This window comes from Heptranchias perlo, unplaced genomic scaffold (assembly GCF_035084215.1).
Source record: "Heptranchias perlo isolate sHepPer1 unplaced genomic scaffold, sHepPer1.hap1 HAP1_SCAFFOLD_59, whole genome shotgun sequence".
Taxonomy (NCBI): domain Eukaryota; kingdom Metazoa; phylum Chordata; class Chondrichthyes; order Hexanchiformes; family Hexanchidae; genus Heptranchias; species Heptranchias perlo.
This window is the reverse complement of record NW_027139612.1, coordinates 6,038,015-6,051,250: the sequence shown is the minus strand read 5'-3', so window position 1 is coordinate 6,051,250 and position 13,236 is coordinate 6,038,015. Positions and strand designations below refer to the sequence as shown.

The 13,236-nt window shown below is 44.0% G+C and overlaps 1 protein-coding gene across 1 annotated transcript; it reads left to right on the top strand.

The window, feature by feature from the left end:
* The first annotated feature begins 6,889 nt into the window (after positions 1-6,889).
* Positions 6,890-9,992, top strand: LOC137316373 (probable G-protein coupled receptor 139). Its single transcript, XM_067980447.1, has 2 exons — positions 6,890-6,959; positions 9,088-9,992. The coding sequence occupies exons 1-2, from the start codon at positions 6,890-6,892 to the stop codon at positions 9,990-9,992; spliced, it is 975 nt and encodes a 324-aa protein (XP_067836548.1).
* Positions 9,993-13,236: the final 3,244 nt, after the last annotated feature.

The following is a 13,236-nucleotide window of genomic DNA, read 5'->3' as shown; positions in this document are numbered from 1 at the left end:
AAAGATGTCAGGGTTATAAATATGTCCTAGTTATTGTTGATGTATTTAGTAAATGGATAGAGGCCTATCCGACAACAGATAACAAAGCCTCCACTGTTGTAAAAGTTCTGATGAAAGAGATCATCCCTAGATACGGAATCCCAAATCAATTGAGTTCAGATAACGGCCCTCATTTTGTGGGTCAGGTGAACAAGGAATTCTGCACCCAAATGGGCATTAAACAACAGTTACACTGTGCCTACAGGCCACAGGCCGCTGGGTTGGTCGAACGAGCTAATCAGACTTTGAAATATAAACTGGCTAAACTGCAGGCAAAGACTGGTACTACTTGGCTTAAACTTCTTCCTATCGCCTTATTTCAGATACGTACTACTCCGGCTGGGGTAGCACGGTTAAGTCCTGCTGAAATTATATGCGGGAGACCCCTCAAGACCCTCTGGAATCAAAATGTTCCGAAAACTGTCCACTTTCACCACATGACGACAGAAATGACTAATTATATTTTGTCATTAACTAAGGCATTGAGAAGCCTCCACTCTCGGGTACGAGCTGCCTACGTCGAACTTCCTCCTATAGCCAGTCCATCTAAAATCGAACCGAGAACGTACGTGTTAATCAGGAATTGGACAAGGAAAGGACTGGAACCTCGTTGGGAGGGGCCCTACCAGGTCTTACTCACCACCCCTACCGCTGTGTAGGTAGAGGGGAAGAGTGCTTGGGTTCACCTCCACCACTGTAAAACTATCAGTCCCACGTCTCAAACTTAAAATGCTAACTTTTCTTTTCTTCTAAGAAATCTTCCCTATTTCGGTATCGTGACCAGTTATGAAAGTCTTCCCTTGGATCTTCTGCCTTGAACTCTTGCTGACCCTGGGAGTAACCAAAGAGAGAACATGTCGACGGGACCAGCCTCAGCACATACACCACCTATGCAAAGGAGACGTACTTCGATGTAATGATAATGACCCAGACGGATTCGGAAGGTGGAACATCACCCGGACAGACGGATGTGCCGGGCTCCTGAGGCAGCCCCACCGCTCGATAGAGTTCGGAATATCGCATGGAGGAATACCTTGTTATTGGACTGAGTGCAAATATGATTATGTTTGTAAACGTGAAGGGGAAAAGACCTCTGAGTTGTGTGAACAAGAGAGAGATACACAGAGGTATGTTCGGTACCTGAGATTTAACCAAGGGAGAAAGCGTAATGGGTTAGCCCCCATAGAGATTTTTAACTATCTAAGATTAGAGGGTTCTCTGCTACAGAGATGTAAGAGAGATCTCCAACTCCAAAAGCGCGAACTGCACGTTAACACCTTCCTGTACATGAGTTATGTGTATGCCAAACGGCATGGTATCTCTAGCTGTTGGGTGTGTTCCCACATTCCTATCCATTCCAAGGGAGGTATCCCTTTCAAGCCGATTCCCTTTACGTCCCATGAATCTGCGGAATGGGTCATAAGACGAAACAATTCGGGAAATGCGATAGGAACCCCGGAAACAATAGAATGGGCATAAGCGGGGTATAGTCTCAATGAGTTTAGAGGATGGTACCAGCCTAATTAAAATCAAGCCCATAAGCCCCCGTTCCTGCTCTTGACCAACACGTCTAGACCAAACGGGACGATATGTTGGAATAAGAATGCCCCAAATAATGGCCCTTTTATGGGACATAGTGATTGCAGCACCACCCACTATTGGCTACCGCCCATAGTCAACCTGACTACTCAGGGCATGTTCCAGGGCCAGTGGGCCCCAACGCTTAATAAAACCAGTGGGTTGCCGTGTAATCACCTTGACTCTCAGCCTTTTATATATATGGCTAAAGAGGGAAATTTAACTGCATATAATGAGACATATGTCATATGCGGCCATAAGGCATACCCATGGTTGCCTCAGAACTGGATCGGGTCCTGCTATTTCGGAAATGTAGTACCATATGTTTATCACTTGCCTTCCCTAGCGGATCACCACCATTATAGGCCAAAAAGGGCAATTACAGAAACGGAGCGATATTTCGCTATTTTGTTTCCCGGGTATGGGGTAGCCAGGACAATCAAGGAAATTCGGCAGGTGGCTTCGGTATTAGAGGATGTAGCCAATGAAACTGCAGTAGCATGAAGGATATTAATGCAGAAATGATAGCCATTCGGACAGTGGCCTTGCAGAATCGCATGGCTCTAGACTACCTGTTAGCCGCAAAAGGGGGAACATGTGCACTGATTGGATCAGAATGCTGCACCTGCATACCAGATAACTCGGAAAATATAACTAATCTGGCTGAGCATATACAGAAAGCTGTAACAAAATTACACCAAACCTCAGGAGAAGGTTGGTTAGAATGGCTTCTCAGTGGCTCATGGGGATCGTATTTGATGCAGGGACTAATTCATCTAATTGTAGCAATATTTACTTTTGGCCTGATCGTTGCTTACGTCAAAATTTGCTGTCAGGTAGCAATGGAACAAATTCGAGTATGAGACTCTGCTCAGGCAGAACTGCTGAGTGAGCGAAAATTAGTTATCATGGAATGATAAAAGGGGGGGGGGATGAGAATTTATACGTAGTGCCCCTTTAATGAAATGCCTTTGTTGTCAGTTTTCAGTAAAGTATTAAAACGCCTACGTGGCAAAGGAGCAGAATGCAAAATGGTTAGGAAAGGGTTAATTAGTTAGTAACTGAGATTGGTACAGGTGGCCCCCCTGCTAGGCCATATGTTGTGTAGTCAGCAGGCTTGCATTGTCTTATCAATGTAGAAGTCTTTGATGTGTTTCAGGGTCTGGTCTGAGTGTCTCCATGTTGCGAGCTAATCAAGATTGGTCACAGCTAAGCAAGACCAAAAGGACATTCCTAGTGAGAAGAACAGGATACATCCATCAGTGTCTGTCACTGCGGCATGATCAGGCCATGGGATACCTGGGATTGGCTTGAAATCATGTAACCTCTCATGGCCAACCTATGCCCAGCTTATTATTGGTGCTGACCCTTGTGTTAACAATGTTCCAACCCCTATTGATCTGTATAAAGGTATGGATTGTTGTATATATCTTTGTTTTCATATTCTGTTAGGTTCGTCCGGACTCCCTCAGGAGTCTGAATCGAAGCTACAGACTGAGTCCTGCTATTAAACTTGTGTTGAACTTTAAAGGTGTATTCGACTCAATGTTTCCTGCAACAGACTGAGGGGTAAAGAATCCGGTTCGTCAAAGTGAATGGGCAAGAAGGTGGCAGATGGAGTATAATGTGAGGAAATGTGAGGTTATTCACTTTGGTAGAAAGAATAGAAAAACGGAATATGTTTTAATTGGTGAGAAACTATTAAATGTTGGTGTTCAGAGAGATTTGGTGGACCTCCGCCACAAAACAGAAAGTTAACATACAGGTACAGCAAGCAATTAGGAAGGCAAATGGTATGTCGGCATTTATTGCAAGGGGGTTGGAGTACAAGAGTAAGGAAGTTTTGCGATAATTGTACAGCGATTTGGTGAGACCACACCTGGAGTACTGTGTACAGTTTTGGTCTCCTATCTGAAGAAGGATATACTTGCCTTCGGGGCAGCGCAACGAATTTTAACTAGATTGATTCCTGGGAAGAGAGGGCTGTCATATGAGGAGAGATTGAGAAGAACAGGCACGTATTCTCTAGATTAGAAGAATGAGAGGTGATCTAATTGAAACTCATATCATTCTTAGAGGGCTTGACAGGGTAGATGCAGAGAGTCTGTTTCTCCTGGCTGGAGAGTCCAGAACCTTGGGTCATAGTCTCAGGATAAATGTTGGGCGATTTCGGACTGAGATGAGGAGGAATTTCTTCACTCAGAGGTTTGTGAGTGTTTGGAATTCTCTACCCCAGACGACTGTGGATGCTGAATCGTTTAGCATATTCAAGGCTGAGATCGATGAACATTTGGACTCTAAAGGAATCACGGGATATGTGGATAGGCCGTGAAAGTGGAATTGAGTTCGAAGATCAGCTGTGATCTGATTGAATGGCAGAGCAGGCCCGAGGGGCCGTATGGCCGACACCTGCTCCTTATTCCTCACGTTCTTATGACCATTCGACAGCACAGTGCTCCCTCAGTACTGACCATCCGACAGCACAGTGTCCCCTCAGTACTGACCCTCCGACAGCACTGCGCTCCCTCAGTGTCAGCCTGGATTATGTGTTCAGGTTTCTGGAGTGGGACTTGAACTCATAACCTTCTGAGTCACAGGTGAGAGTTGTACCACTGAGCAACGGCTGATGCCTGAAACGGGGAGAGGGAGATAGAGGGGCTTACGGAGACCACACTGGAGCGTGGATATGGCTGATGGCACAGCTGTCAAAAGTAGGAAAAAATGGACTGTGGATGCACAAGTTGCCAGAAGTGGAGGACCGGAGTGGTGAGCGACTCACCAATCAAAACGCCGGGGGTGGGATGGAATCCGTGGCTCGGACTTCCCAATTTTTAATTGAAGGAGATTGTGTCTCATCTAAAACAGAATGTGTGTCTGACAAATACAAAAACATTGGAATCATAGAATCATAGAAAGGTTACTGCACATAAGGAGGCCATTCGGTCCATCGAGTATGTGCCTGCTCTATGCAAGAGCAATCCAGCTGGTTCGACTCCTCCGCTCTTTCTCCGTTGTCCTGCAATTGTTTCCTTTCAAGTACTTATCCAGTTCCCTTTTGAAGGCCATGATTGAATCTGCTTCCGCCACCCTCTCGGGCAGTGTATTCCAGATCCTAACCACTCGCTGTGTAAAAACGTTTTTACTCGTGTCATCTTTGGTTCTTTTGCCAATCTCCTAAAATTGATGTCCTCTGATTCTTGAACCTTCCGCCAATGGGAACAGTTTCTGTCTATCTAAGCTCTATCTAGACCCTTCATGATTTTGAACAACTCTCTCAAATCTCCTCTCAACATTCTCTGCTCCAAGGAGAATAACCCCAGCTTCTCCAATCTATTCACGTAACTAAAGTACCTCATCCCGGGAATCATTCTAGTAAATTTCTTTTGCACCTTCTCGAAGGCATTCACATTTTTCCTGAAGTGCCGTGCCCAGAACTGGACACAATACTCTAATTGTGGCCGAACCAGTGTTTTATAAAGGTTCATCATGACATCCTTGCTTTTGTGCTGTTTACCTCTATTTATAAAGCCCACGATCCCGTATGATTTTTTAACTCCTTTCTCAACCTGCCTTGCCAGCTTCAACGATTTGTGCACATATAATCCCAGATCTCTCTGTTCCTGCACGAAGGGTCAAGAGAGGCGGTGGTTTTGTCAGCGTCCATCTGAAAGCTGGTCCGTGTCTACGGACTGTGTCGCCAAAGGACAGCATGTGGATGAGGAAGAGGAGGGAGCCAAGGATTGAACCTTTAGAAACATCAGAGATAACGGTGATCGGGTGGGAAGAGAAGCTTCTCCTGGCTCTGATCAGATAGATGAGTGGAACCAAGTGAGGGGAGTCCCAGAAAAAGAGGCCAAAACTGATGAATGAGGAGGCCATTGATGGGTTTGCTGCAGGTATGGAGATGGGAAGGGGTGGGCCATGGAGGGATTTAAACCCAAGGATGAGAACTTTAAATTTAAGTGATATGGAACTGGGAGCCAGTGAGGGTCAGTGAGGCCAGCAGGACCTAGTGCTGGTTGGACACGGACAACAGAGTTTTGGACGAGCTCACGTTTATGGAAGGTGGAGGTTGGGTGTCCAGCCAGGAGTGCATTGGAGGAATGGCGCCTGGAGGGGACAGAGGCATTGATGAGGGTTTCAATGGAAATGGGCTGAGGAAGGAATGGATGCGGGTGAGGGAATCACGGGGCCTTTGTGAAGGAGGTCAAATCGGGTCATGAGCTGAGCTCGGTGTTACACGTGGCCAGTTTTACTGGAGCCGCAAACCGATGTAGAATAAACGGGTAAATATCTGCAGTAAAATAGTGGAGAGAAGAATGTCAATGGGACACGTTCAGTGTCCGTCCCCTAATATCACCCACAGTCATTTCTAGGCTGCAATCCTCAACCTGCCCTTTAACTGTCCTCGTGTCAGAGACTCACAATTCATATTTTAACTGGGAAACTGCAGGAACAGAGTGAAACGGTTCTGCTTTTTTTTATTCGTTCATGGGATGTGGGCGTCGCTGGCGAGGCCACCATTTATTGCCCATCCCTAATTGCCCTTGAGAAGGTGGTGGTGAGCCGCTTTCTTGAACCGCTGCAGTCCATTTGGTGAAGGTTCTCCCACAGTGCTGTTCGGAAGGGATTTCCAGGATTTTGACCCAGCGACGATGAAGGAACGGCGATATATTTCCAAGTCGGGATGGTGTGTGACTTGGAGGGGAACGTGCAGGTGGTGTTGTTCCCATGTGCCTGCTACGCTTGTCCGTCTAGGTGGCAGAGGTCGTGGGTTTGGGAGGTGCTGTCGAAGAAGCCTTGGCGAGTTGCTGCAGTGCATCCTGTGGATGGTACACACTGCAGCCACAGCTTGTGTCCCTGGATTCAGTCTACAGTGTGGAGAATCGGTAATATTTACAAATGAATCACCAGGAGTGAACATGATCAATACAATTGTATAAAAATTGTAAATGAAGCCGCTCATTATTATTGGATCGATCCGGTATGAGAACAGATTTCAACTTTATTCCTGAGAGAGGTCTGATTAAGATAATGTCCTGTTTTTTGAGATGTTCGTATTATATCCACCACATTATTTACATCATAGTCAAAGCTGCTGATATAATGTGTTTGTTCAAGGCACTGTAACTAATAACAATGATCAGGAGTATAACCGTGTCAGTGGAGACTTATCCCCTGTATAAATCAGGGCTTGTTGGAATGGATCAGCTCAGAGTGCCTGCCGGAGTTGTGATTTCCAGGCCAACAGAAGTCAGTGCTTCTCACAGAAATGGGATATCCAGTAATATTTCAGATAGAAGACATTTATTATCCTGTTCTTTCAGCGGTTGGAGTTCCAGGTAAGCCGTTATCTCATATGTTAATGGTGTAAATCAGCGTTGACTCTGCTGCTGTACTTGGCATATGATTTTTTTCTACCACCGCGTTTAACACAGTCACTTGTTCTGTTCTATCGGTTGAATGATGGAATATGTTAAGTCTCTGCTCTTTCGGTCTTGTAGGAGTTGAATTATATCCATAATGACCCTTTTATATCCAACCCTGGCATTGTTAATGGATTATTCTCTGTACTGAATGTATTGGAATCAGGTGTTTGCGCGAAGAGCTGGTATCAGACCATCAGGAGCTGTTAACAGTTTCATTTTGTGGAACTGACCTGTCCTGGAATATGTTTTCATCAATGTGTTTTCAGTGATTGATAATGAGACAGCTCACGGTCTCAGTGTTACAAGGAGGCAGTGCAATGTCCTCCCTCCCCAATAATATGCTTCAGTTTAACTGGGATTTCAATGTATTTATTCGTGTTCACTGTTATGAAATATTATTTCATTATCTGTGTATCCGACGCCGCTTCAGATGTCTGATTACTGAACAGAGTTTGCTGCTGACTCTTTCACATCTCCTTCTCTGCTTCACTGTGGATGAATTCACTGACTGTCACTGGACTTCATTGTAAAATGAACTGTTTTCATGTTATGCTGTCTCAATTTACACCGTGTCTGTTGGAATCAAGAACCCTTCTATTTATCTGCACATTATAAGTGTGACTTTAGCGTTTTGTTAATTGAACAATCCCGCCATCTAGCACTTTACTTTATAATTACAGGAGAAGGAATCTCAATTATTGTGAGATCTCCCTGGGAGAGGCATTCGATTCGGTTTACTCCATGATTTGCAGATGACGTGAACAGCGTCGGTGAACAGGTGGAGAATTGAATGATCTGTAGAAATATTAAACTATTCCACAGAGGCTTCACTATTTAACAAACGAACACTGAGAATAGGATCGGTGAAACACGGGGCTGGTGAACAGAATGCAGGCACAGGATGATCGGATTTAATCGGATATGGAAATGGACTTGTGAAAGAGAGTAGAGTGAGTGATTGAGAGGGCGACTGAAAGGGAAAGCAAGAGGCTGTGGTGTGAATAATTCATCAGAATGAACTGCTGAAACTTCCAGTACAATTAAACATTGAAAATATTATTTGAAAGTTATATTACGTTTTGGTCAGATTGGGTGAGTTTTTATTGTGGGACTCGCTCCTCATGTTTATATCCCTGTCAGGTCCTCAGTCTGTTTTTTTGTGAATGTTCCTTGTTTTCCAACTTAACACTAAATATAATTAAAATTTACATCAAGAATAAAATCAGTGACTTATTGATCGTGATGAACTATTCATATACTGTATTTTTAAAGCTGTTCTGAATTCAATAAACAACGAGGTTGATATAATTAATACCCAACACAGCTTCACTGACACCAACAACCAGATATATTAATTGTTGAATGTATTTGTTGGATTGTGTTAGTGGGGCCTATAGATTAGATTTCCTCTAACACTGCTGCAGTCTCTCCCTCTGAAACCCAGCCTCACCTCGCATTGCATTGAATCCTCTGTTTCCTCATCCCTTCCTTCAGTTTACCAAGTTTCCAAATTATCTGCTCCTGACTCCCCTCCAGCTCCGAGATGTCCTTTTCCTTGTCTCACTCCCAATCGCACTCACTGGGACGGTCTTCAGCCGCCTGACTGCCAGCCCCTGTGGGATCCCTTAAGCCAGAGCAAAAAAACAGCTTCACCCCCCCCCCCCCCCAGCCCCGTCCCCTCACATTGCCGACCTTTCCCTCTCTTTCCTCTCCGTCTGGAGCCATAATCTACTTTAAACCGCTGGATTACAGGTGTGTAAAACCCCTTCTACCCTTCCCCACCGGCACTGCGCCCTCACTCAGCCCTTCCAGTGGATCCGGTGCTCACTTTATTCACTTTCTGTATCCAACTCCCAATCCATTATTGATCATTGTGTTTAAAAACATCTCTCTGCCCGAAAGCGCAGCCCTGGTCAATGAATCATTTTCCACCCTTCGATGAGCAACACAGCTGGAAATTTCACTCCGGATCCTCTCAAACTGCTTCTTTGGCTCCAGGTCTGATCAGTAATTTCTCTGATTCCTTTTCTCTCTCTTACAGTTAACTTGGTGGCGATTGTGATCCTGTCCCGAGGAAAGTGCGGTCTCTCCAAATGTATCAGTCGCTACCTGGTGGGAATGGCAGTGGGCGATCTCCTGGTCGTTATCATTGGTGTGATATTGAATTGGATTGGTATGATTTATTTCAGAGATTCATTCCTGCTCATTACTCCCGTGTGTAGTTTTATTACCTTTTTGAGTGAAGCAGCCACGGGGGTTTCTGTCTGGTTCACAGTCGCTTTCACCTTTGATCGATTTGTGGCCATTTGTTGTGAGAAGCTGAAAACTAAATATTGCACCGAGAGAACGGCGGCTGTGGTTCTGGGAACAGTGAGTGTGCTGGGCTGTTTAGAGAGTGTCCCCTGGTATTTTGCATATGAACCTGGTGATATAATTGATCATGTTCCCTGGTTTTGTGTGATTAAATCGAGCTTTCGTACTTCTCCCGCATGGTCCGCATTTGAGATGTTTCACCTCATTTTAACCCCTTGTGTCCCGTTCTGTCTGATTTTGCTGCTCAATGTTCTGACGGTCAGGCGTATTTTAGTGTCCAGTCGAGTCCGCAGGGGACTCCGGGGCCGCAGCAATGGAGAGAATCAGAGTGATCCAGAGATGGAGAACCGAAAGAAATCCATCATTTTACTCTTCAGTATATCGGGCAGTTTTATACTGTTGTGGCTGACAAAGGTTGTGTTTTTAATTTATCTGCGAATTGCAGACATTCGGTATTTTCACTCCTACACTGATCCTGTTTTTCTCACAGAACACACAGCAAAGATGCTGCAGCTTCTCAGTTCCTGCACAAACACGTGTATTTATGTCCTGACCCAGACTAAATTTAGAGAGGAGATGAAGAACGCGGTGAAATACCCATTCAATCTAATTGTTAAATTAGTGAAATCATAGAAAGAGCTGAAGGGTTTCAAGCACTAGAACTAAGTCCCATTTCATACTCCATCCCCTACACTTCCCGGGGGACGGAAAGTACATTTAATTTTGCAGCACAGAACTATTAAATGATCTGAAATATGCTTCGGATATTATATTTTGTTGATAATCTGAACTTTTGAGGCAGGGTTTATTCTGCACGCGACACATGCATTTTTGCTCGATATGACGGCACGAGAGATCTCAGCTGTACTTCAAATAAATGTCCGTCCAGCAAAATTTGCAAAGCTGGGAATCAAATTAACTGCTGCGGGCCAGATCAGAATGGGTGCACTCCACATAAATGAAGAGCGAAAGAGATGGGGAGAGAGTGAGGGAGAGAGTAAAAGACAGAGAGATGGGGAAAGAGGGATAGGGAGAGAGACTGAGACACGGAGAGATACAGAGAGGGAAAGAGAGGGGGGAGAGTGAGTGACATAGAGACAGAGAGAAACACACAGGGATAAGGAGTGAGAGAGAGACTGGGATAGTGATTTCGAGACAGAGAGAAACAGAGAGAAAGAGAGGGAGATAGTGGTACAGCGACAAAGAGAAAGTGAGAAAGACAGAGAGAGAGAGACAGAGAGACAGAGGGAGGGAGAGAGAGAGAAACAGAGAGACAGAGGGAAAGAGGGAGGCGGAGAGAGGAGGGGACAGTGAGGAAAAAAAAAACAGGGAAAAAGAAGTATAATGATTAATATATAATGAGAGACCAAGCAGACATTGATGGGACGAGATAGAGAGAGACTGACAAAGAATTACAAAGTGATGGAAGTAGAAGTGGAAATAACAAGACAGAAAAACAGACAGAAAATAAACAGAGACAAACGATATAAACAGAGAACAGACACAATGAAAGACAGACAAACATATAAAGAGATAGGAGGGTGGAGACAGGAGTGAGAATAGAACACAGAAATAACCAAACAAACTTTGTAATCAGCCTGGAGTGTGTGAGAGTGCTGACCAGCAGAAGAACAGCAGATGAAGCAGGCCAGACAGTTCATGTTTGTTCTGGGGTAACACTCTTGTGGATTTAACGTGTGATATTTCTCAAGGTGAAGCCTGGAGGCTGCACAATAAAGTCACTCAGTCTTGTGTCCCTGACCCTGACAATTGCAGCTGCTCTGTGTAGTAAACATTCATCTGATAAACGAAAGCCTGAGACTAAATCGGCTTCAGCATGTCTGAAGGAAAAGGACGGTTAAAAGGTGGAAAGCCTGTTAAAAGGACTGTTAATGACACTTCGTGAATGACCACACGGCAGGGGATACAAGCAATATCCATAGCAATAAGTACGATTCAAGGAGGGCTAGAGGTGGTTTGAAAATCTGCCGCCTTAACTTAGTTACGTTGTGGACACTGAGAGAAAACAAGTGAAGTGTCAATCAATCGTGGGTTGTATTTGTCAGAACCTGTTGTTGACAAGACACCGTCCCAGAGGTGTGATTCTGTGTTAATAAGGTCTTTAGATCGGGGCAGAAGTTGAGTGGGGAGAGACACAGATCCAACATGACTACTCCAACCTCAACTTTCGCTTCCTCGCAGCACCTGGGATCTTCCTGACTGCTCGCTACCTCCCGGCTTGATGCCTCGATGTACGTTTACAGATTGCCTGTGAAGCACATGAACTGGCTACAAGAGAAATTCACGCTACACTACAAAAGTATTTATCACAATCTCGACAGGGTCCCGCAGCACTCTCCTGATCTGTTACTGTTACAAATACTGTTATTGTTTCAGATTAAAGAAAAATATGAATAATGGAGAAATTAACCAAATCCCAGATCAGAACTGCATTCAGATTGAGTCCAATTTTATTCTGATTTATTTAATAGAAGTTAGATTGGCATTCTCTACACAATTGTAGGAATAACCAAATGTTAATCCATTTTTTCCGCAGAAGTTCACATTTTGGTGTTTAGTTCCCTCACTGCAACGCTGTCTTTGTGTTAAACACCAGCTAGTGCCAGTCTCACTCAGTTTGTATCTTTAACTATAGATCAACAGTGGTTTAACAGGAAAGGAAATGAACCCTCTCCGTGTCTCTCACCACAACAAGCTCCGCCTTGCCCCTCAATAAGATGGCTGCCTTCCTGGTGGCCATTTTGTTTCAGGCTAAGAGCAGCCATTTTGATTAAGCTGCATGGCTGTCTTGCCCCTCTGTAAGATGGCTAACTTATTGCCTGCCATTTTGTTCAAGATCAGGGCTCTGCACTTTGCAGAACAATTAATGCATTGTCAAATATAAATAAAAAGTGCAAACTAATTTGTTGCGTTTATTAAAATGTTTAATCATCTGTAAATTGCTATGAACCATCATAAATACCTTTATTATTTTCTTAATCTGTAACGTGTACATTTGTGTTTTGTTCGTGGAGAAGATGAGACAATTTTGCATGTTGATGAACATCACAATTTAATAGCATAATAACAGCTGGAACGTCGACAGTTTTTCGACAAACTAGCTATAATTTTACACAAACCCTTTGATGCTTCATTAAATTGCATTAACCTGACTCCTTCTCCCTACTTTGCCTTCCTCTGCGGAATCCAAAAGACCTAAACTAAATCACGTGTATCCTCTATCACACAAAATCCATTCTCATAATACATTAATACTGACTTTTTTATACTTAACCTATTTTTCTTATTATATTATGCACAATGCTACACATGGGTACAGAGGTTTAAATATAAAATAAATCTCCCCAGGAAGGAGGGAGAGGAAACATGGAGAGACGCTCTGAAACCAGGGAATAAACAAAAAAAAAGATATCAAACACCAAAGGCAGGGAAAAAGAAATAACATTTGGAGAGAGACTGAAACTGACCATGGACACTTCAGGAGAGAGACTGGGAATAAGGCACAGAGAGGGAATGAAATTACGAATGAACAGAGATTAATATGTACATCACCTCAGGAAGAAGAGAGTGAATAAAAGATCAGAGACTGGGAATCAGCAAAGATTTAAATCTAAAAATGACTTCTAGGGGGGCACAAGGAAAACACGGAGATCGGGTCTGAAAGTGGGGATACAGATTTAAACAGGAAAATCATGATAGCAGGTGGTGAGGGAAAACATGCAGAAAGGGACAAATACTGGGAATAAACAAGGACTTCAAAATTAAACTCTCCTCAGGGAGCAAATGTGGAATATCAGGGTGCAGGGGACAGCAAGTGGAGATTAAAAGAGAATTATATATAAATATCACCCTGAAA

Coding starts and splice junctions, on each gene's coding strand:
- LOC137316373 (XM_067980447.1), top strand. CDS start 6,890: ATGGGATATCCAGTAATATTTCAGATAGAAGACATTTATTATCCTGTT. Junction 6,960..9,087: donor TTCAGCGGTTGGAGTTCCAG/GTAAGCCGTTAT, acceptor TCTCTCTTACAG/TTAACTTGGTGGCGATTGTG.